Here is a 22,434-nt window from a genome sequence, read left to right on the forward strand (position 1 = left end):
GGCAGGGGGGAAGACACAATCTTAACTGCTGCTTCCTCACCATAATAATAGATAATGCTTGTGTAACTGAGACAAACAACACCAAATAAGACAATGATTCACAGAGAGCGCCACTGAAGACACAGAAGCTAGCATTTCACTGTTTGAGCGTACTTTATAATTTCCTGGTCATGACGCCACCCGCTTCTGACATCTCGTCATACCATTGGACTGATTTCACATGTGCTTCATGACGCAATCACACAGAGTGTTCCCACAGCATCATTCTCGACGCAGTGCGATTTCCCTTGAAAGGGAACTGGTAACCAGGGTATTTCTGCTATTCTATAAGCACCACTGTCACGATCACCGTCTGTTCCTGTCAGTTCCTGGACTCCATTTCCCATAATCCTCCCTGCCAATCACATGCACACTCCGCACCAATCACCAATTGCCACACACACCTGTAGATCATTACCTGGACTATAAAGGACTTACACACACACCACCTCATGGCGAAGTCTTGTTAACCTGTGTTGCAATTCTGAGCGTTTATCATCCTGTCTGCCTGTCTGTTCCCGTTACTGGCTGTTACCCGTTATCGACCCGTTGCTGCCTGCCTTTGATCCTTGCCTGGTATTCTGTTCTGTGAGTGATATCTGCCTGTCCTGACCATTGCCTGTATCCTGACTACGATTCTGCCTGTCCCTTGCTGTTCCTGTTTGTTCCCGTCTGACCCTGCCTGTACGACCACGCTCACTTACAATAAAGCTTTGCATATGGATCCCTGCCTGAGTCCAGCTTCGTTACAACCACCTACTGTCAGAGAGTAGTAAATTTAAAAATGTGTATTTTCATTCAGCCCATCTGCAATTTTTTTTCCCAATGATCTGGACAAATTGTACAGGGTATTTTTTTCAACATTTTAAAACTAATAAAATTTATTTAATAGGCACTTTCTGTAACAATTTAGTATAGGGAACACATATAAACTATTAGCTATGACTTTTCCCTCAATAAACTTCTAATTTACTGTTTATTAATAGTTAGTAAGGTAGTTGTTATGTTTAGATATTGGGTAGGATTAAGAATGTAGAATAAGGTCTTGCAGAATAAGGCATTAATATGTGCTTAATAAGTACTAATAAGTAGCCAATATTCTATTAATATGCATGCTAATAAGTAACTAGTTAAAAGACCCTAAAATAAAGTGTTACCGCACTTTCATTATTGTCTTTCCTTTGAGGGTTTGTACTATATTGAGAAAACATCCTTTGTATTCTGCTTTCTCTGCCATGTTACAAGTATACCGCTTTATTGGAGCAAAGAAATAAAAGAAGAAGAAGAAAGAAACAAGCATCATAGCGACTTTAGGACCTCCTTTATTCTTCTGTTGAAATTGTGTTTATAAAGTTTTTCAGGGTCAGTCTGAGCACATCATTTACAAATTAAATCATGTTATCCTGTGGCCAGTCATTTTACTGAATATGTTAAAACATGTCACTGATGTCACTGTCTGTTTTTATTCTATTAAATGACCTGTATTTAAATCCGTTTGCTGAATAATCAAATTACAATGTTAATATAGACATGTTTTCTATTAGTATGATTTGGATGAAACCTTTCCCATAATATGCTGTTTTGTATTTTGTTCAGGCTTAAGCAGGATAATATAACACTTAGGTGCAAATATGCAGAATAGCAAACCAAAGCTTGAGGCTAAAATGGCAAATATCTCCACAGCTACAGTAAATTTTCCAGGTGAACTAACATAAGAAGGGATAAACGTGATCCATACAGCACAGAATATGATCATACTGAATGTAATAAATTTAGCTTCATTGAAGTTATCAGGCAGTGTGCGAGCCAGAAAAGCTAAAATGAAGCACAAAACAGCCAGTAGGCCAATATAACCCAGAACAGCAGAGAAAGCGATAGTAGATCCCAGACTGCACTCAAGAATGATCTTTTCCTTATAATATTTCATATTTTTGTAGGGAAACGGAGGAGATATTGTTAGCCATAGCACACAAATTAGAACCTGTATAAGTGCAAAGGAAAGAACACTGAGTCGTTGTTGTGTAGGCCCAAACCATTTCATAACATTGCTTCCTGGAAGTGTAGCCTTAAAGGCCATTAACACCACTATTGTTTTCCCCAGAACACAGGAGATACAGAGGACAAAAGTGATCCCAAACACTGTGTGACGCAACATACAGGACCACTCAGTAGGCCGACCAATAAAAGTAAGTGAACAGAAAAAACAAAGAGTCAATGAGAAGAGCAGTAGGAAGCTCAGCTCTGAGTTGTTGGCTTTTACTATGGGGGTGTCCCTCTTGTTGTAAAACAGGATGGCCACCAGCACAGTTAATCCTACTCCAAACAGTGAGAAAATAACTAGCACTACACCCATAACTTCGGTAAATGACAGAAACTCTACAGCCTTTAACACACATTTATTTTTTTCAGAATTAGACCAGTATTCCCCTGGACACTGCTTGCAGTTGTTCGAATCTGGAAAGGAAGTTGTAATCACTGTAGTTAGAAACAAAAATAAAAGGTTATTTATGAAATCCGTTGCTAGGCCATTGCATGCATGCAGAAAGAAAAATGCTTTGAAACTGTTATATGGGCTGAAGACTACCTGTCTCATTACTGATTTCTCCTTCTGCACATGGAATACAGTCATAACAGCAGACAGGTCTTCCTTTCTGTCCAGCTTTTCTAGTGCCTGGACGACAGCTCTCACTGCACACAGACCTTGGTTTCTACATAGAAAGTTACATTATACATAATTATTTAAATTTAATGTGTCAATATAACTGAGCATTACATATTAGAAGCATTAAAAAAATGCAAATATATAATGGGAACTATTTTGGGCTGACGGACACTGAAAATGTTGCAAAACCAAAGTAATTTGAATAGTAATAGTAATTAAAAGTAAAAGTAAAAGTTATTAAAAGTAATAGTGTTGTTACAGAAATTCAGCACCAGCACTAGCATAGTACTGTCTCTTTGCTCAAAATATGTTCAGCAATGCTCTCTGCCTTTACTTTTGTCTGCTTGATCAAAACTTTTTGTGACTTTGCCTTTTTGCTGAAAATTTTGCTGATCAGAGGGAATGTTTAATCTGGTCCACCAAGAATTAATGTAATGTTTGTTTTCCAATATGTTCAGTTGATTCTTAGAGATTTCATATTAATTTATTTTGCATTAATTTGTAATCATATAATTTACATACTGAATGTGAAATGTGTTTTGTGGAAGACAAGAACTCAGGTCCTGGAGGGCAACTGTCCTGAAGAGTTTAGCTCCATCCTTAATCAAACACAACCAAAAGACATAACCCGTGTCTTCAGGAATTCTTAAAGACTTTAGCTACTGTAGGTTTGTATAATTAGAGATGGAGCTTAACTCTGCAGGACACTGGCCCTCCAGGACAGACGCTGCCCATTCCTGGTAGAAGGAAACCAGATTTTCAGAGCTGAATTTGAAAAGGTTGCACTGTTTATTTATTTTTTCCTGTCAGGTAACCTTTGTGTCAAGGACTTCTTCCCTCAGTTTCAATAAACCCAATATGTATACTAAACAATATGTATACTACATAAACATGTTTTTGCAATTTACCTCCAGCTGTCCTCCAGCCCAGATTATGTTTTCTGTGTTAAGCACAAAGCGCTGGTGAGGTGGCAGTGAGGCATCATAGTATCCCACTGGTTTAAACTGTATTGATCCATCTGAATCCTGCTGCCAGTTTACGACTTCATATTGAGCTACGGTAGCACCAGTGCTGTCAAACCACACACGATCTCCCATCTTTACAGTGAAATTTACCCTTTTTAGAGCCTCAACAACCTATTGAGCAAAGGGCATTTTAAATATTTTCAAACAGAAGCCCATCTTCCTTTCGGTCTATAACTAATGTATATATCTATCTATAAAGTTTTCTTTTCTTTTCTTTTTTTTTTTACCTGCTGTGGTTGTATTTTCAGGTCTTTTTCACAACCTTCCTTTTCTTTACACTTGAGTAGACTGTGTAGTGAATGAGCCACAGCATATACTGCTTTGTAGACATTGCTTGCATATCTTTGTTCAGGCACATCTTCATTGTCGTTTTTCAGCAAAAGCAGATCCTGATATATGTTGCAACTTAATGCATACTGAGAAGAATTTCTCTCAACCTGTGAGCATGGAAAATCTGTGTCCCAGAATGCTTTTATAACATAATCAGAAAAACCTCCAATATCAATTTTTCGCACTGCAAACCCCAGTGATCCTCCCAGCACACGAAAACTGTTTGGAATGATCAAACTCTTTGCAGTTACCCATCCCTCCACTCCAATCATTTGGAGGTCTGTAATGTTCTGAATAATTAGCTGCTTGAGTAGATTGTACATTTCAGAACTGTTAAGAAATGCAACAATCACTTTTGCAGTGCCTTTTTTTACTGTGTCTACCACTTTTTGGAGTTTTTCTGGCTCTGTTCGATAGAATTTCACAGAGTACTCCACACAAACTCCCTCCTCCTGGGCTGTATTCAAAAATATTGCCATTCCGTTGTTTCCATAGTCATTGTCACTGTTCACAGCTCCCACCCAAGACCAGCCAAAGTACTTGACTATGTATGCTAGTGCTCTGCTCTGGTGGTAATCACTAGCAATAGTCCTGAAGAAGGAAGGATATTCTTTCCTATTACTGAGACATTCACATGTGGCTGAGGGACTTATCTGGAGAAAAAAAAAAAAAAAAAAAGCAAACTGTTAGAAAGACATTAGCATGGTGATTATGTCCAACTTTTGATGCTGTTGCTCCTTACAACTGGAATTTTAAAAGGTCCTGTAGTTCTTGACAGAATCACTGTGGCAGAAGACTCTGTTTCTCCTATGATAGTATGTATAGGAGACTGTCCATTGCATCTGTTTTCTGCTGTAAATTCTGGACCATTCATCAATGCCATAGTTGCACTCATAGAAGACAGTCTTGAACCACAGGTATCATAAATTTGGTAGCCAATAGAAACATTTGGTAACAAACTTTCACTCCTGTTAATCTCCTCAATAGCGAAGATCATGGTCTGAGCCATTCGAAAATCTCTTAGTCTCACACTGTGAAAACATTAAACCAGTTTGTTAAATACAGACCAAAACACACTTTATTTGTTTAATCTTTTTAAATTTCACTTATAGTTCACACATGAAACACATATTCCAGATGATATATTACATTACTGATATTACATATTTGCTGTAATGATCATATAAAATAGATTCCAAAGTAACAAACCTTGAGCATGATAGAAGCAGAGGTTTTTGTGTAAACTCAAATGAAGGTAATGACTCTATGCTGTGGACTGAAAAAAGTGCTCCAATATTTACTTCTCCATCCTTGGATAACAGTGGATATTTGGGGTCTCCTATCATTTGGCAAAGAGGCTTTTCTGCCTTTGCATGACGTTGAAAGGTAAGCAAGAGTGTGTAAAGAAAGACAGACATCACAAAGATTGAGTTCAACTGTGGACACATGCAACTGACTTGATAAAACATTTGCACTTTTATAGACATAATTAACATGGATGATTGATTGTTTATTTTGCAAATGACCTCACAGGGCAGGCTATGATTAAAACAAAAACTAACTCTATCATGTTAGAGCCATACTAACCATAGAGCCATACTAACAAGATAGAGTTAGATTTTATCACAAGGTAATAAATTCTTATATCTAAATATGAGTGTGTATTTTGTAGGTGGGTATTAGACAAATAGCACAAATATGAACTTTGATTTTCAACGTTTTTTTTTTTTTTTTCTAGTTATTTTTACAGTTTATTAATTGTATACAGTATTTGTAAAGGAAAGTTTATATTTTAGGTGTTTATGGAAATGTTTTTATGACTTCTTACCATTCTTGTATGTTTTACAATTAGGTTTTTGCAGTTCTCTGTTTGTTCACCCAAAAATGAAAATAGTGTAATCAATTACTCACGCTCATGTTGTTCCAAACCCATAAGACTTTTGTTCAACTTAAAAACACAAATGAAGATATTTTCAACTCTCTGGTTGTTACGTGTGGTGCTGCAGGGATCAGGCAATACACGGAAATCCACAAAGTAAGGGTCTTTAATGAACGTAGGAGCAGGAAACAACACTAACACACAGAAGGCTAACAATATAACGGACAAGGAGTGCAGGGAGTGAGTCCAACTTAAAGGGAGTGCTGACGAGGACAACAGGTGCTGGGAATCCGGGGAGATGGCGGGAAGACTGATGAGGGAAGTGCAAACAGGAGTGCGGAACAGGAGGATTCTGGGAAACTGAGTCCGGGCAGGCGTGGATGTGACATTACCTCCCCCTCCCCGGAAGGCGTGTCCTCACACCTCAGATGAAACAGCGGGGAGGGGGGGTGGGCACCCTGGAGACCTACAGGCAGGTGCGGGGGGTGCAGGCGGGTGCGGAGGTCTCCAGGGCGGGTCAGGAGCCTTGGCAGGCCACGGAGGGTCAGGAGCCTTGGCAGGCCACGGAGGGTCAGGAGCCTTGGCAGGCCACGGAGGGTCAGGAGCCCTGGCAGGCCACGGCGGGTCAGGAGCCCTGGCAGGCCACGGCGGGTCAGGAGCCTTGGCAGGCCACGGCGGGTCAGGAGCCCTGGCAGGCCACGGAGGGACAGGGGCCGTGGGCGGCCCTGGCGGGACTCCTAGCCCACCCCCATCTTTCCCACCCACAGATACCCTTCCCCCCCCAAAAAAATATTTTGGGAGACTCAGGGGTTCAAAGGGCTCGTGGGCTACTGGAGTGGGTTCAGCGGCGGTTGGGGTGGGCTCGGCGGCGGTGGCGGCTGGAGCGGCTGGCTCGGCGGCGGCGGCGGCTGGAGCAGCTGGGGCGGCTGGCTCGGCGGCGGCTGGAGCGGCTGGCTCGGCGGCGGCGGCGGCTGGAGCGGCTGGCTCGGCGGCGGCTGGAGCGGCTGGCTCGGCGGCGGCGGCTGGAGCGGGCTCTGGGGCGGCTGGAGCGGGCTCTGGGGCTGCTGGAGCGGCAGAGTCGGCGAATACTGGAGCGGCCTCGGCGGCAGCCGGGGCGGGCTCGTCGGCAGCCGGGGCTGGCGTGGGGTCTGAAAGTGGGGTCCAGTCCATCCCCTCATACTCCACCAAAAGACCCACTGACACTGGAACGGGCTGCGCAAAGGCAGAAAACTCAGGAGACTTGGGCTGCTTGGAAGCAGAAAACTCAGGAGACTGGGGCTGCACGGAGGCAGAAAACTCAGGAGACTGGGGCTGCACGGAGGCAGAAAACTCAGGAGACTGGGGCTGCTTGGCGGCCTTCTTCCTTTTCCTTCTTGGCCGTTTAGGCCCCGCAGAGGATCTTTCATCGCCCATCCGGGGTTTTGGGTCCGGCAGGACACCAGGGGAATGCTCACTGGAGGGGCAGGCGGAGGAAAATGGAGATTGGCGAACTGGCCAGGCCGCCTGTGTTTCTGGGGTGACTGGACGAGGATTGTATGATCTATCACGAACCTCCTCAATTACAAACTCTGAACAATTTAGAAACAAAATCAGATGGACTGCATCGACTAGGGAAAAATAACAGGCAGGTTCCTTAAAACGAATCATGTCCTCATCCAGCCCCGCCAGAAAACAGGCGTTCAAACATGCATCTGGCCAATTCGCCAAATAAGCAAGCTCGACAAATTCCTCCACATACCTCTCCAGCGAACGACCGTCCTGCCGGAACCCAACGAGGCGATCCGAGGCTGTAACCAGCTTGGGAGGCATGGGAGACGCAGGGATCTCAGAGACGGTGAACAAGCCCATCTTTGTCGCAGATTTCCGGTGGTTTTTGGTCCGTTATTCTGTTACGTGTGGTGCTGCAGGGATCAGGCAATACACGGAAATCCACAAAGTAAGGGTCTTTAATGAACGTAGGAGCAGGAAACAACACTAACACACAGAAGGAAGTGCAAACAGGAGTGCGGAACAGGAGGATTCTGGGAAACGGAGTCCGGGCAGGCGTGGATGTGACACTGGTCCTCTTCTGTCATTTTTGACTGAAAAAATTAACATTTTGGTTATATAGAATTTTTTACTTCATCTGAGGCCCTGTCCACATGAACACGGGTATTTTCAAAACTGCAGCTTTTTCTATGCGTTTTGGCCATTCATCCACACGCAAACGCAGTATCCGGTTACTGAAACTGAACTTTTTTTGAAAACTCCTGCCAGGGTGAAGATTTTTAGAGACATCAGAGTGCGCACTGTTATCTCCTTTGTTTGATGTCAGATTGTGTGCCGCTATCTGTCGAGTCTGTGCAATGATAGACATAGCCAAAATATTGCAATGCTATGCAGGTCACTGCTTATGACAATGGTTTTTTTTATTTTTTATTTATTTTTTATTTTTTTTACTTTGAATGAATATGTCTCATTGTATTGTTCTGGTTTATGGCATTAATAATAATAATAATAATAATAAAATGCTTATGAAAATGTTGCTAGCCTACCGGAACCGGTAATAAACTTTTTTCAGGCTTCTGATTGGCCAACGTGGCTTTTGACAGCGCTTCATAGTGTGTCTTTGTGTTTTCATGTGGACGGAGATTATTTTTAAACCGTGTTTGTGTAGAGCGATTATTTTTTTTAAACGAAGGAGGAGAAACTCCGTTTATAAAAATACCCATGTGTCACGTTTCAGTTTATGTTTGGACTCTCTGTTTGTTCATTTAGTCACCTGTTCTCCTTGTTCTCAGTTTCCCGCCACTTATTTGTATCCTAGGTTACAGATTAATTAGTGTCTTCAGTTCAGGTGTGTTTGTTTAATTAACCTCGTTAGCTCCCCTGTTTCCTTTGTATTTAAGCCCTTAGTTTCAGTCCAGTCTTAGTCTAGCTTTGATTATGTTATACTGCGTTTGTAAGTTACTTTCCTGGTGATTTTCCCTGTTCCTTGTTCCTAGTGCTTATTAAATGTTCTTGAAGATATCTCCTTTGTTGTGCTTTTGAAAACTGCAACCCAATTGTGACAGAAAGCTAGACCAAAACAGAAACAGGACCAGGCCTAAAGAAAATGATCCTGGCTGAGGACCGCCTGTGGGGACTGCGGCAGAATGGTCGTCCTTTGGAGAGGTATGTGGAGGAGTTTCTTGAGCACTCCCATCAGGTGAACTGGCCTGACGCCTCTCTTAATGTATGTTTTTGGATGGGACTGAATGAGGAGACAATTCGTTATAACGAACCTGCTTGTTATTTCTCTCTAGTCGAGTCGATTAATCTCATTCTCTATTTGAATGGTTCAAATTTTGAAGTAGAAGAAGTTAAAAAAGGGAGTGTTATCCTCATCCAGCCCCATCGGAAACACATGTGGCCTCACCAGCTCACCCCACACCGGTTCCCTCTACATACCCCTCCAATGGATCCATCCATTTCTGCCCTCCTGTGTTTCCCGGGCACGTAAATAGGTCTCCAACAGTGCTGAAGTCTGCCTGCCTTCCTCCATCTGCAGGACCCAAGACCATCCCAGTTCTCAGCCCAGGGATCAAGATGGCCGCCACGCCTGAGCCCTCAGTCATAATGGCCACCACCCTTGTGCCTCTTGGAGTTTTGGTTGAGTATGAGGGGATGTCTTGGAACCCAGATATGGCTCCAGCCCCTGACCAGAGTCCATTGAAGGCTCCAGCCCCTGAGTACACTCCAGTGTCTTCTCCAGCCCCTGAGTCCACTCCAGTGTCTTCTCCAGCCCCTGAGTCTGCTCCAGTGTCTTCTTTAGCCCTTGAATCTTCTCCAGTGTCTTTTCCAGCCCCTGACCAGAGGCCAGTGATGGCTTCAGCCCCTGAGTCTGCACCCGAGTCCTCTGCAGCCCCTGAGTCTACACCAGAGTCCTCTCCAGCCCCTGAGTCTGCATCAGAGTCCTCTCCAGCCCCTGGGTCTGCTCCAGAGTCCACTCCAGTCCCTGAGTCTGCTCAATCAGCTATTGTATTAACGTTAATATAATGTCCACTCTTAACAGAAAACATGATGCATGCACGTATTTCACATCATGTGAAGAAAATTTTGTATAGACCTATTATATTTTAAATTACAGTACGGGTCAAAAGATTTGACACATTACTATTTTTAAATACTATTTTAAACTTTTCTCCTCTGATTCCTTGGCTTGCACCCTATGACTTCATTTTTCATGGGCTATCATGATAATTTGTCCGCCATGTTGAATTATGAAAAAACGTCTCAGGTTACATATGTAACCATGGTTCCCTGAGAACCAGGGAACGAGACTCTGCGTTTGAAACGCTATGGGGGACGTCACACGTGACCCAGTGTCTGAAAGCAAACTATCCAACAACTCCAATCCCTATTGGCCGACGACAGCCTATGACGTAATATGGCGCAACCCAGACGTATAAAAAGAGCGCCTGGAGAAATAGTCAGTATCTATCGTCTTGAGGGACTGTTCTGCAGGCAGGCAGCCCGAAGCATGACAAGGAAACGCAGAGTCTCGTTCCCTGGTTCTCAGGGAACCATGGTTACATACGTAACCTGAGACGTTCCCTTTCGAAAGAGAACTCCCTCTGCATTTGAAACGCTATGGGGAACGATATACCCATGCTGCCATGCTTAAGGAGAGTGCATGCCAAATAATATGGCTGACAAATGTCGAGCAGTTTCAAAGGAAACGCTTAGCAACTCACCCTCGGGGTCACACCAGGCTGTCAGTGACAGCATTCCCTATGGCCAACAGCCCAGCCTGAGCCTAAAAAAAGGCCTTCCATAGAAAGCCTACTAAGGCCGCTTAAGGCATCTGGGACCAACGTTTCCAAGAAAAAGTGGTCCCTTAAAGGGAATGTGGCCAGGGAACCGAAAGGAGCCCCGGCCAGTCTCTAGAGGGGAACGAAGTCACTCCCCAATGCCACCAGGGAGGCCGACCTGGTCTGATGTAGGACAAACTTAGTCTTGGCCAACCCTGTCTGAATACAGAATCTCCAAAATGCATTCTTCAGAAGAGACCAGGTAAGAGCGACTGCAAGAAGGGCAGTAAGCAACTCAAACCCACGCATAGAGACAGGCATCCTGGAGAGCAGAACTCAGCTGAGTGCTATGAACCCTCGTATTGAGGGGAGTATAATCCGCTCATCCTAGGATCTACTCAGCGCTTGATAATTTGCACTGAGGAGGCTGTGCGCTAGAGAACCCTGATAGAGGGGAGCACAAACCAGCCTGGGGCTGATCCTCAATAGGAGGCCTCATGGAAGCCTTCACCTAATGATCAGCTTAGGGAGCTAAGCACTATTACACAGACAACCCTAGCAGGGAAGTACAAAGCTCGACCTAACAGGTAGACGATACTGTGGGCTCATAACCATGGAGGCCAAAAAGGGCCTACATCATGATAGTAATTCTTGGTGGAGTCAGACTCACATAAGCCATAGTACTTTGTCACAACAGTAGGACATTCAATGGTGGCCTGCGAAGGCCACCTTGAACACCTATCTTGCTGTAAGCAAGAAACATGACTTCAGTATACAGCAATGAGACTGTGAAGTGCCAACATAACAGTAAACCTAACACAATCCAACAAGCAGTGTACTCGGTAAAAGGAGCCCTTTTTACTCTTTAAAACAAGAGGAGTACAACATACGCCATCACACACTAAGGAAGGCCCCAAAAGAAGGGCCTATGACCTCAGCAGACACGTGGCATCAGCTCGTGGCAGTGTTTTAAGCACCAGGAAGGACAAATAACCGAACCATAAGGAGGTTAAATTATCACCTGGGGCCCTGGCCAAACAGAAATGTACTCAATAAAACACTTGTAACTCTCTCAGCGAGAGGAGTACACTATTACATACACCAGTATGTTCAAAGGTGGCCCAGAGGGCCTAATACCTGTAAAACATACGGCGTTAGTCTAGTGGCCACGTAGAGACGGGTATCCTGGAGAGCAGAACTCAGCTGAGGGCTATAAACCCTCGTATTGAGGGGAGTATAATCTGCTCATCCTAGGATCTACTCAGCGCTTGATTATTTCCACTGAGGAGGCTGTGCGCTAGAAACCCTGATACTGGGGAGCACAAACCAGCCTAGGGCTGAACCTAAGGAGGAGGCCTCATGGAGGCCAACAACCCATGATCAGCTTAGGGAGCTAAGCACTATTACAAGGACAACCCTAGCAGGGATGTACAAAGCTCGACCTAACAGGTAGACCATACTGTGGGCATATAACCATGGAGGCCAGAAAGGGCCTACTCATGATAGTAGTACTATGTGGAGTAAGACTCACATAAGCTATAGTACTTTGTCATGACAGTAGGACATTCAATGGTGGCCTGCGAAAGTCACCTTGAACACCCATTTTGCTGGAAGCAAGAAACATGACTTCAGTATACAGCAAAATGAGACTGTGAAGTGCCCACATAACAGTCCACCTAACACAATCCAACAAGCAGTGCACTCGGTAAAAGGAACCCTTTTTACTCTTTAAAGCAAGAGGAGTACAACATACGCCATCACGCACTAAGGAAGGCCCCAAAGATGGGCCTATGACCTCAGCAGACACGTGGCGTCAGCTTGTGGCAGTGTTTCAAGTACCAGGAAGGACAACTAACCGTACCATAAGGAGGTTAAATTATCACCTGGGGCCCTGGCCAACCAGAAATGTACTCAGTAAAATACTTGTAACTCTCACAGCGAGAGGAGTACACTATTACATACACCAGTATGTTCAAAAGGTGGCCCAGAGGGCCTAATACCTGTAAAACATACGGCGTTAGTCTAGTGGCCACGTAGAGACTAGCATCCTGGAGAGCAGAACTCAGCTGAGTGCTATAAATCCTTGTATTGAGGGGAGTATAATCCGCTCATCCTAGGATCTACTCAGCGCTTGATTTATTTGCACTGAGGAGGCTGTGCGCTAGAAACCCTGATACAGGGGAGTACAAACCAGCCTAGGGCTGAACCTCAGGAGGAGGCCTCATGGAGGCCTACAACCCATGATCAGCTTAGGGAGCTAAGCCGTATTACACAAACAACCCTAGCAGGGAAGTACAAAGCTTATCCTAACAGGTAGACCATACTGTGGGCACATAATTATGGAGGCCAGAAAGGGGCCTATATCATGATAATAGCTTTATATGAAGCATGATTCACAAACAAAAAGCATTTCACCATATTAGAAGGACATTCAATGGTGGCCTGTGAGGGCCACCTTGAACACCTGTATTGCTGGGAGCAGGACATATGACTTAGTAACAGTAGTTAAACTGTAAAATGCCCACATGACAATCTACCTAACACAGTCCAACGAGCAGTGTACTTGGTAAAAGAACCTTTTTACTCTTTAAAGCAAGAGGAGTACAACGTATGCCAACACGCACTAATGAAGGCCTTTGACTGGCCTATGACCTCAGCAGACACGTGGCATCAGCTCGTGGCAGTGTTTAACCATTAGGGTTCTAGGAGCAAAAATAGAACCAACCTAGATACTAGGTAGCTATTTAGCTCGACTAGAGTAGAATCCCAGACTCAAGGAGGCTGATGTAGTTAAAACCAAACCTCAGTAAGGTTTTACCACAAAAACTCACCCTTGAGAGGTCAGCCACCCAGAAGAGTACTCGGTAAAAGCACCTTTTTACTCTCAAGTGAGAGGAGTACGTAACTGAACTCCAACATTCTGCACGGGAGGCCCATAGGGCCTACCCTAGTAAACACGTGGCATCAGCTAGTGGCGACCATAACCATACCAACTATCAGGCCATGCATTCAAGATTTAGTTTCTAAAAGGAAATGCATATTACGCCACATACTCCACGAGAGGCCTGCTTAAGGCCTACTCAACAGAGGTGGGGCGTGGCCGATGATGTTATTGGATTCCCAGATATCCTGCCAACAAGTCAGCTAAAAAAGGAGGCCTTGTGGGGCCTACAATCTCAGCAACAAGTGGCGTTCAGCCTGTTTGCAGAATAAAACCCAGACTGTGCCAACATGTGAACTAGAAAGGAGGCCTGTAGGGGCCTACCGTTCCAATGACACTTGACTTCAACCCGTGAAATAAACTATGTGAGCAAACTATGATCACCTAACAACAGCACTTGCAAAACACAAGCTGCTAACTAGAAAGAGGCTAAAGACATAAGAGCCTACATTCCAAGTTATATGCAATATAGCTGTTATCAAGATCACCAGAGGGAGCTAATAGAAACCAGACTGCGAAAGCGGTTCTAACACTACCCTGAGTATGCAATCCAGCAGGTGATGCACTCAGTGACACAAATAAACCCTAACTGGGGAATATTAAAATAGTCACCAATATCTCTAAATAGAGGCTAATATCAAAAAGGCCTGCTATTATGAGAACAGGTGCTAACCTGTGGCAGCATAAGTAAGCTCACATACAAATGTAAGGCAAAAGGCTAGAACTCAAAGCAAAACACAATGCTTTGAAATACATGCTATCCTAATTTTTTAGGATAAACATTTTCTCCAAACAGATTCGCAAATCTGTACTAAGCCCTAAAGGACGGAGGCTAAAAAGCTAGTCGCTGTCAAATCAAACTTGAATGGAAAATCAAGTGGCTCAGAGGAAAAACATTTTTCATAGCATGAAAGGTTCTAGAAAGTGGGGCCTAGCATACACTGATAACTTATCTACGCAAAGATAAGGGCCTACCACCTGAGAGAAACAGCACCAGGGAGTCTAAAAACAGTCTACAACCTTAGCTGTTAACTCACCAATTGCACCTACATAAACAAGGGGACAATGGGCATACAGCCTAACAACTCCCTCGGGAGGAGGCCAGAACTAGGAACTATACCACCTGACAGGGGATAGCATAACATATAACATTCACCTAACCTAGCTCTAGCCTAGCCGCTAAGCTACGGGCCTTCTTACAGGGCCACAAGCCTAGTGAAGCCTGGGCTTCACTTCCAAATCTCATGGATAAGAGAAAGAAAGCGAAGCTCACAAGCAAACAATGTCAGGCGGCCGATTAAGGCCAACCTAAACATACTAACTGAAGTGACGAGTGCTAACTCAAACTACTCTAGAAAACAGCAGATGAGAAGCTACTCTAAACAGCAGGTGGCTAAGAGGCAGCCATTTTATGGCCTGCACAATATATCATTCTAGCCAGCTTATCAACTTCAGTTTGCCCAAAAACCCCTTACTTTTTGACTACATGCTCAGAAAAACTATACAGGAAAAACAAGGAAAATATAGACCCTCCTGTGGCTCAAAGACCGAAGACTCCTTAATTTCACATGAAAGGATGGAATCTAGGGTTCTTTTAAGCCTAAAAGATCCTCTCATCATCAAACCGAAAAAGTGGGCCGACAGAAATAATCACTATGGGCCCAGCCATCAGTCTGACAATAAGAAACATCTGAGCATGATATATGTCTATAAAATATATACATGCATATGTAAATATATATACATACATATACACATATATACATATTTACATACATATATATAGGATATGGAAGAAGAAGAGGAGAGGGTAGATATAAAATTGCCCTATATAGCTGGGGAATCGATTACAAACGCAACTGTGTTTACAATCGATCACCCATCTCACTCTCGCTTCTTCCTCCTCCTGTCTGTCTGGGCTCAGACACAAATCTGAATGGCTAGGGGTTTTTCCTTGCCTTCCCGATCTCAAACGCGGAGATCAGGAATGAATGGAAAGTTTATGGAAGCTGCAGCATTCACGGACAGAAAGGAACCGCTCGTCGAGCCGTCCGCGCGCAGCCCCTTTCTTAACGTGCTCTCACGGCAGCTGCAGCCCGCCGAAAACCGCGTCCCACAAACACAGCAGCTCCGCATACACAGCAGCCAGATGAGCGCGCAGTGCCAGACGTGATGACGTCAAAACACGGACGTCATCGTCATCTAACAACTCATGCTCGTCAGCCCCGAGGAAGCCGAGAGAGAATACACTTCTCTCAAACTTTCCAACGAGCTCATCTGCGAGCCCTATGATTGCAGCCACCGCTTTGCCTCAGCACAAACAGCGCCAGAATCACAGGCACAGATGCGGACACCTCTTCCCTCGGGAAGAGTGGCGAACGAGAACGGAGCATCCTGATAGGGAGACGCTTACAGTAAACAACAGACAAACACACAGACGGCTCCCTCAAGCACCGTCTATGCGCGCTCCTCTCCAAACAGAAAAACACCCAGAAATGTGTATATCAAGTGTCAAAAGCTGGGACATGGATGAACACACTCTCTTGAACGTTTGTAAGGCATATTAAAGAATCCCTTACCGGAGTCAACATAGTCGCGATCAGACAGAACAGACCCGAAAGACGAAGAGATACTGACTATTTCTCCAGGCGCTCCTTTTATACGTCTGGGTCACGCCATATTACGTCATAGGCTGTCGCTGGCCAATAGGGATTAGAGTTGTTGGATAGTTTGCTTTCAGACACCGGGTCACGTGTGACGTCCCTCATAGCGTTTCAAACGCAGAGTGAGTTCCCTTTCGAAAGGGAAACCTACTTTTTCGAACTAGTCCTAGACACTTAGCTCGATTTTCATGAAAATCAAATCAGATCATCTTCAGACCATGCTGGCAAAAAGTCATTAAAAGATTTTTGATTAACCCAACCGTTCTTGAATAACACACAAATTAATTTAACGTAGAGCACCCCAAATTGGACTCAAGGCTATATCTCCGCAACGCTTAATCATATTCAGACCAAACTTGGTACATGTCATCCCAAGCATGACCAGAGACTACATGCTGACTTTTGGCGCAACATCATCTACTGGTCCGGAGAAATTAAAAATGGCTCTTTTTGCTTAAAACTTCTGAACGGTTTGTCCAGAAATCATGAAAGTGGTCTCGTCAGATTCGGGGCATCATGCTGAGTTGAATAATATCCAATTTTCCCATATCATTTTGGGTGTCAGCCATTTTGAATTTTGTGGTAAAATGCTGTTTTATGAATGCATTAGTGTATCGTTACGAAACTCGGTATGGGTCATCAGCATGATGAAGGAGCCTGAGAAGTTTCAAGCCAGCGCCACTTAGTGGTAAATATCAAATATTCACATGCTCATAACTATTTATGTGGTTGACTTATTTTCACAAGAGTCATCTGTTTGGACTCCTGAATCCTTGCCGAGTCCAACGATATCAAACATGCTAGGTTTTGCCTTATGGTTTGTGCAAAGTGGTGATTTAGCGCTTAAAAAACTTTTGCGAATATCTTCAAAACCATTTCTCCGATCGAGACGAAACCACTGTAGGAAACACGGAACCTTAGCTGATTAACTAAATACTAATGCCCAAATGTCAAAATTTTGATAGAAAGGGGCAAAAAAATCAAAACAAAGTCATCCATTGGTCATTTTTTTATGTTCTCATACATATAAATTTGACACACACATGTATGGGCTCACTCTGAGGACACATAAAAAAAGTGGTGGGATTGTGCCTCTTGGAGGTGCTATAATTGAACAAAACACGAAATTGCCATTAATTGCAATACAGTATTATGATATAAAATGCTCTATTATATGAATGCATTGGTGTACCATTACGAAACTCTGTATGTGTCATCGGCACCATGCTCTGAAGGTTCTCAAATGATTTGGAGACAATGTCACCTTGTGGTCAAACGTTATAATGATTTTTTTTTTTTTTTTTAAATGCTAATAGCTTTATATAAATGGGGCCTATTATAATGAGACTGGTCTTATTAGATTCCATGGGTCATGCTGAGAACATTGATGCCAATTTTGCCATAGTCAGCCAAACTTCCTGTCCGCCAGTTTGATTTTCTTTAAAAGCATACTTTTTCAAACTACTCCTAGACTGTTGGTTGAATTTTCACCAAAATTGAATCGTATCATCTTTAGACCATGTCGGTAAAAAGTTATGGATTTCGTGTTGATAGACGAAACTGTATTCATGTACCACAGCAACGAATTAGAGGCTTGATACCAAAATGACTCTTGAGGCTGAATCTCTGCAATGCTTTGACATATTGACACCAAACTTTAAGACTGTCATTGTCACCTCACTCTGACCATACCGCATTAATTTTGTCACAGTGCCACCTATTGGTCAAAAGTGATAAACCAGTAAATCTTTATTTTTTACTGTATTTGTGATTTTTCTGCTCTTTTCCCTAAAATGATCTTAATAAGTCTTTAATTGCTCACTGTTGCAGTTGGTCTGATGCTCACAGCCATGTTGGCTGGCTTGTTGTGCCTTCTTTGTGCTTGGCCCCGTAAATGCTGCTTGCAGCTTTAATTACATATTATTTTATTATTAATTATTATTATTATTATTATTATTCAGTCGATTTCACTCATCTCAGTATAGCAATATTTTTTGGGAAAAGCCAAGTCATGTTTACTAATGTAAGTTATGTGTAGTAGCTAAATGAAACCATGCGTCTGCCCGAATCATTCACACAAAGACACAGAACATGCAGGATTCATATTTAAAGTCTTTTTGCGGCTTAATATTGACAGACACTAGTCTATATCGCGATTAGAATAAAGAATTTATGAATAAAAAACTTACCATTCACAGTCCTCGGCTTGATCAAGTTGATCCTCAAAATGGAATTGAAACCAGTCATGCTCTTCCTCTGAGGTAAATCCTTTTAGAATTATTCCTCACCGCATCTAAAATTGATGAAAAGTACATGAATCTGACTAAGCTTGATGCATTTTTTCGAGCTGATGCAGGCGTTCACTTTGTTGCATTGATCGCCTCAGAATTTGCGTTTGAAAGCTGCACGATCTCTGTGGGCGTGGCCGCATTAGTTGATAATGAGCTGACTTGCAAACGACTGACATCTCTCTCTTTTCAAACAGACTGTATAAAGAGAGAATATTTGTTTTCAGTTTGACTTACATGATTTAAAACCTGACATTTCAACATTTCATGGTCCTCCCGGTACCTGCTGACGACTGTGTTAATCGAGTCGCCAAACAGGCCGACAAAACTGGGTCTGTCTTTTTAATGATGATGATGAACCAGGCGAGAGATAGCTCGTGAGCGTCTCTTCAACCTGTGGCATCGTCGTATACCCCCGTGCCTTAACACCCATGATAGTTGAATATGTCAACGTCGAAGGCACAAAGACACGGGAAGTATACGGTTTCCTCCACAAACAAGTTAACTCGTCATGGAGGTCTACAAAGTAGGGGAGAGACTGATTTTGTGGTCCCTCCCCCTTGCCACCAGACAGAAACCTGTCCTCTAGTTTTGAGTGCTTGGGGGTCTCTTGTTCACGTGGCCAGTCTAGCTGTAATCTGGCCACAGTGCGAGTCGCCACCTCGAGTAATTCCTCAGCCACTTTGTCATCGCGTGAGAAATGCTCAGAGGTAGGTAACTCGAAGTCCACAGACCCAAGAGATTCATTGTCCCCCGCATGAACCGAAGAGGCGCCAAGACGTGCTTCGAGATCACGCGAAGGGACAAATGGATCTGGAGAGAGAGCGAGCGATAGGGACGAACCTGTCTCTCGCTCCTCAGCCAGAATCAATCACGAGCCCCATGATGGAATTGTGGGTGCTGGCCCTTGGAAGTAATAGAGACGAGCGTCGTAATTATAGCCTCTGATGCAGGCGCATACTGGTGATGTCACTGCCAGAAGATATAAAGCTGAGTCAATTCTATTGACGTGTTACACACACATATTCATAGCTGGTCACATCTAAAGATGTTCCCATAGAGCTGAATCAAGCGCAGCATTAAGTGTAGCTTTTGAAAGGGAACTTTATTTGTTGTCTATAACTCATGTGAACATTTCAATTAAAATCAGTAAGGAACATACTTCACAATGTCAAAAAAATTACAATGTATTAAAAGAATTGGTAACACTTTACAATAAGGTTCATTAGTTAAAGATTAGTTAATGTATTAACTAACATTAACCATGAGCAATACATTTGTTACTGTATTTACTAATCTTGTGAACGTTATTTAATGAAAATACAGTTGTTCATTGTTTGTTCATGTTAGTTCACAGTGCATTAACTAATGTTAACAAGATTTTAATAATGTATTAGTAAATGTTGAAATTAACATTAACAAAGATTAATAAATGCTGTATAAGTGCAGTTCATTATTAGTTCATGTTAACTAATGAACCTTATTGTAAAGTGTTTTACTTCTTTTTTTTTTTTTCAATCAGTCTCAGTTCCCTCAGTTTAGAACTGACTGCAATCCTCAAACCTCTTTTGACACATTTGGAAATCTTTTGACTGCCACACCACAGCTATATTTTAATATAGCTGAATTTTTCTAGTAAATTTTCCTTTCACCAAGTATTGACTTACCGTATATGGCTGCCATGATTGCTTTGTCAAGGGCACTTCTTCTCTCTGCACCGCTGTCAGTTTTGCTCTACCCTCCTACAAAAGACAATACATAAACATTTGCACAGGCACATTGTCTTCTGACTAGTCCTAGATTTTCTGATATTTATGTTCAAAGTGGAACTAAAATAGTTATAGGTACGTTTGATTTTAAATATATTTAATGGGCATATTTTTTGGACAGAACTGCAAAAAAACTATAATGCAGGAGACATAGAATTACCCTTTTTTACACTTCTGTGCTGCATTTTCACTTTTACAAATAAAGGGATAGTGGAATCTCACAAAAGCAGATTCACTTAACTTAAACGGATACTCCACCCAAAAATGAAAATTCATCATTTACTTACCCTCATGCCATCCCAGATGAATATGACATTATTTTTTTCTGTGAAACACAGCGATTTTATGTGACTGAGTGAACTAAGAAAGAATGCAATAACAAAAGAAATATGTCATTTTATGTTTGTAGTTTATTTAAAATATAGTTATAAATGAGAGTCAAAGACACATTTTGAGTACACAGTTATGCCTGTAAATAAATACAGGTTAAAAAAACAAACAAACTTTCCATCATATTTAAAATAATGGTTTTCTATTTTAATATACTTTAAAATATAATGTATTTCTGTGATGCAAAGCTGAATTTTCATTATTCATTGTGAACAAAAGCTTCATATGGCACTAGACTATTTCACAGTAAACACTTCATAATCTGTTCAAAACAGGCCAAAGAAATCGTCTAAACATTCATATTACCTCTATGACATTTTATGTATTATATTAGTTATATTATAGAGCCTAAATATCTGTATTATAATATTCTTAGACACTATATCAGTGTAATAAAGAACTTAATAAAATAAACGTACCATTCACAATTATCAGCTTGATCAAGTTGATCCTCGATCGAAATGAAATTGAAAGCGCTCTTCCTCTGAGTTAAATTCTTCCAGAATTATTCCTCACTGCATCTCAAAACGAAGTACATGAATCTGACTAAGCTTGAATAGTGCGCGTGCTCCGTAGGCGTGGCCGCATTAGTGGATAATGAGATGACTTGCGAATGACTGACATCTCTCTATTTTCAAACAGATTACATGAACAGAGAATACAGTTGAAACCAGATATTTACATACACTTCAGAAAAAAAAACACAAAAACTTTTTTTCTTTACTGTCATACATTAAATCAGAGTAAACTTTTTCTGTTTTAGATCAATAAATATGAACATATTTTTTGCATTTGTTAAATGTCAGAATCGAGTGAGGGAGAATTTTTATGTATTTTTTTTATCACTTTCATCAAAGTCAGAAGTATACATACAGTTCCTTAGTATTTGGTAGAATTGCCCCGAAACTGTTTCACTTGGGCCAAACGTTTTGGGTATCCTTCCACAAGCTTTCTACAATAGTTTGCTGGAATTTGGCCCACTCCTCTTTACAGAACTGGTGTAACTGGGTCAGGTTTGTAGACCTTCTTGCTCACACTTGCCTTTTCAGTGCCGCCCACAAAATTTCTATGGGATTGAGATCAGGGCTTTGTGATGGCCACTCCAATACCTTGACTTTGTTGTCCTTAAGCCACTTTGTAACTAATTTGGAGGTATGCTTGGGGTCATTGTCCATTTGGAAGACCCATTTACACCCAAGCTTTAACTTCCTGGCTGATGTCTTCAGATGTTGCTTCAATATATCCACATAATTTTCTTTTCTCATGATGCCATCTATTTTGTGAAGTGCACCAGTCCCTTCTACAGCAAAGCAGCCCCACAACATTATACTACCACCCCCATACTTCACAGTTGGGATGGTGTTCTGAGGCTTCAAAGCTTCCCCCCTTTTTTCCTCCAAATATATCGTTTATCATTATGGCCGAACAGTTCAATTTTTGTTTCGTCAGACCACAGGACATGTCTCCAGAAATTAAGATTTTTGTCCCCATGTGCAGTTGCAAACTGTAGTCTGGCTTTTTTATGGTGGTTTTGAAGTAATGGCTTTCTCATCCCAGAGTAACCTTTCAGCTCATGGTGGTACAGGACTTGTTTTACTGTGGATAATGACACTGTCTTACCAGTTTCAGCCAGCATCTTCACAAGGTCTTTTGCTGTTGTCCTGGGGTTGATTCGC

The 22,434-nt window shown here is 42.4% G+C and overlaps 1 protein-coding gene across 1 annotated transcript; it reads right to left on the reverse strand.

Annotated features, from left to right (window-relative positions):
- Positions 1-1,579: 1,579 nt before the first annotated feature.
- LOC127500311 (extracellular calcium-sensing receptor-like) lies at positions 1,580-5,489 on the reverse strand. Its single transcript, XM_051871411.1, has 6 exons — positions 5,266-5,489; positions 4,799-5,087; positions 3,954-4,709; positions 3,610-3,837; positions 2,624-2,747; positions 1,580-2,493 (listed from the first exon to the last, which is right to left on the reverse strand). The coding sequence occupies exons 1-6, from the start codon at positions 5,472-5,474 to the stop codon at positions 1,580-1,582; spliced, it is 2,520 nt and encodes an 839-aa protein (XP_051727371.1). The 5' UTR covers positions 5,475-5,489.
- Positions 5,490-22,434: the final 16,945 nt, after the last annotated feature.

This window comes from Ctenopharyngodon idella, chromosome 18, assembly GCF_019924925.1.
Source record: "Ctenopharyngodon idella isolate HZGC_01 chromosome 18, HZGC01, whole genome shotgun sequence".
Classification (NCBI taxonomy): domain Eukaryota; kingdom Metazoa; phylum Chordata; class Actinopteri; order Cypriniformes; family Xenocyprididae; genus Ctenopharyngodon; species Ctenopharyngodon idella.

What these genes read in the sequence shown, in the direction of transcription:
- LOC127500311 (XM_051871411.1), bottom strand. Translation starts at nt 5,474, where the DNA reads ATGTCTGTCTTTCTTTACACACTCTTGCTTACCTTTCAACGTCATGCA. An exon ending in CTGCTTCTATCATGCTCAAG is followed by an intron (nt 5,088 to 5,265) that starts GTTTGTTACTTT and finishes ATGTTTTCACAG; the next exon opens with TGTGAGACTAAGAGATTTTC. An exon ending in AGAAATCAGTAATGAGACAG is followed by an intron (nt 2,494 to 2,623) that starts GTAGTCTTCAGC and finishes CTTCCTTTCCAG; the next exon opens with ATTCGAACAACTGCAAGCAG.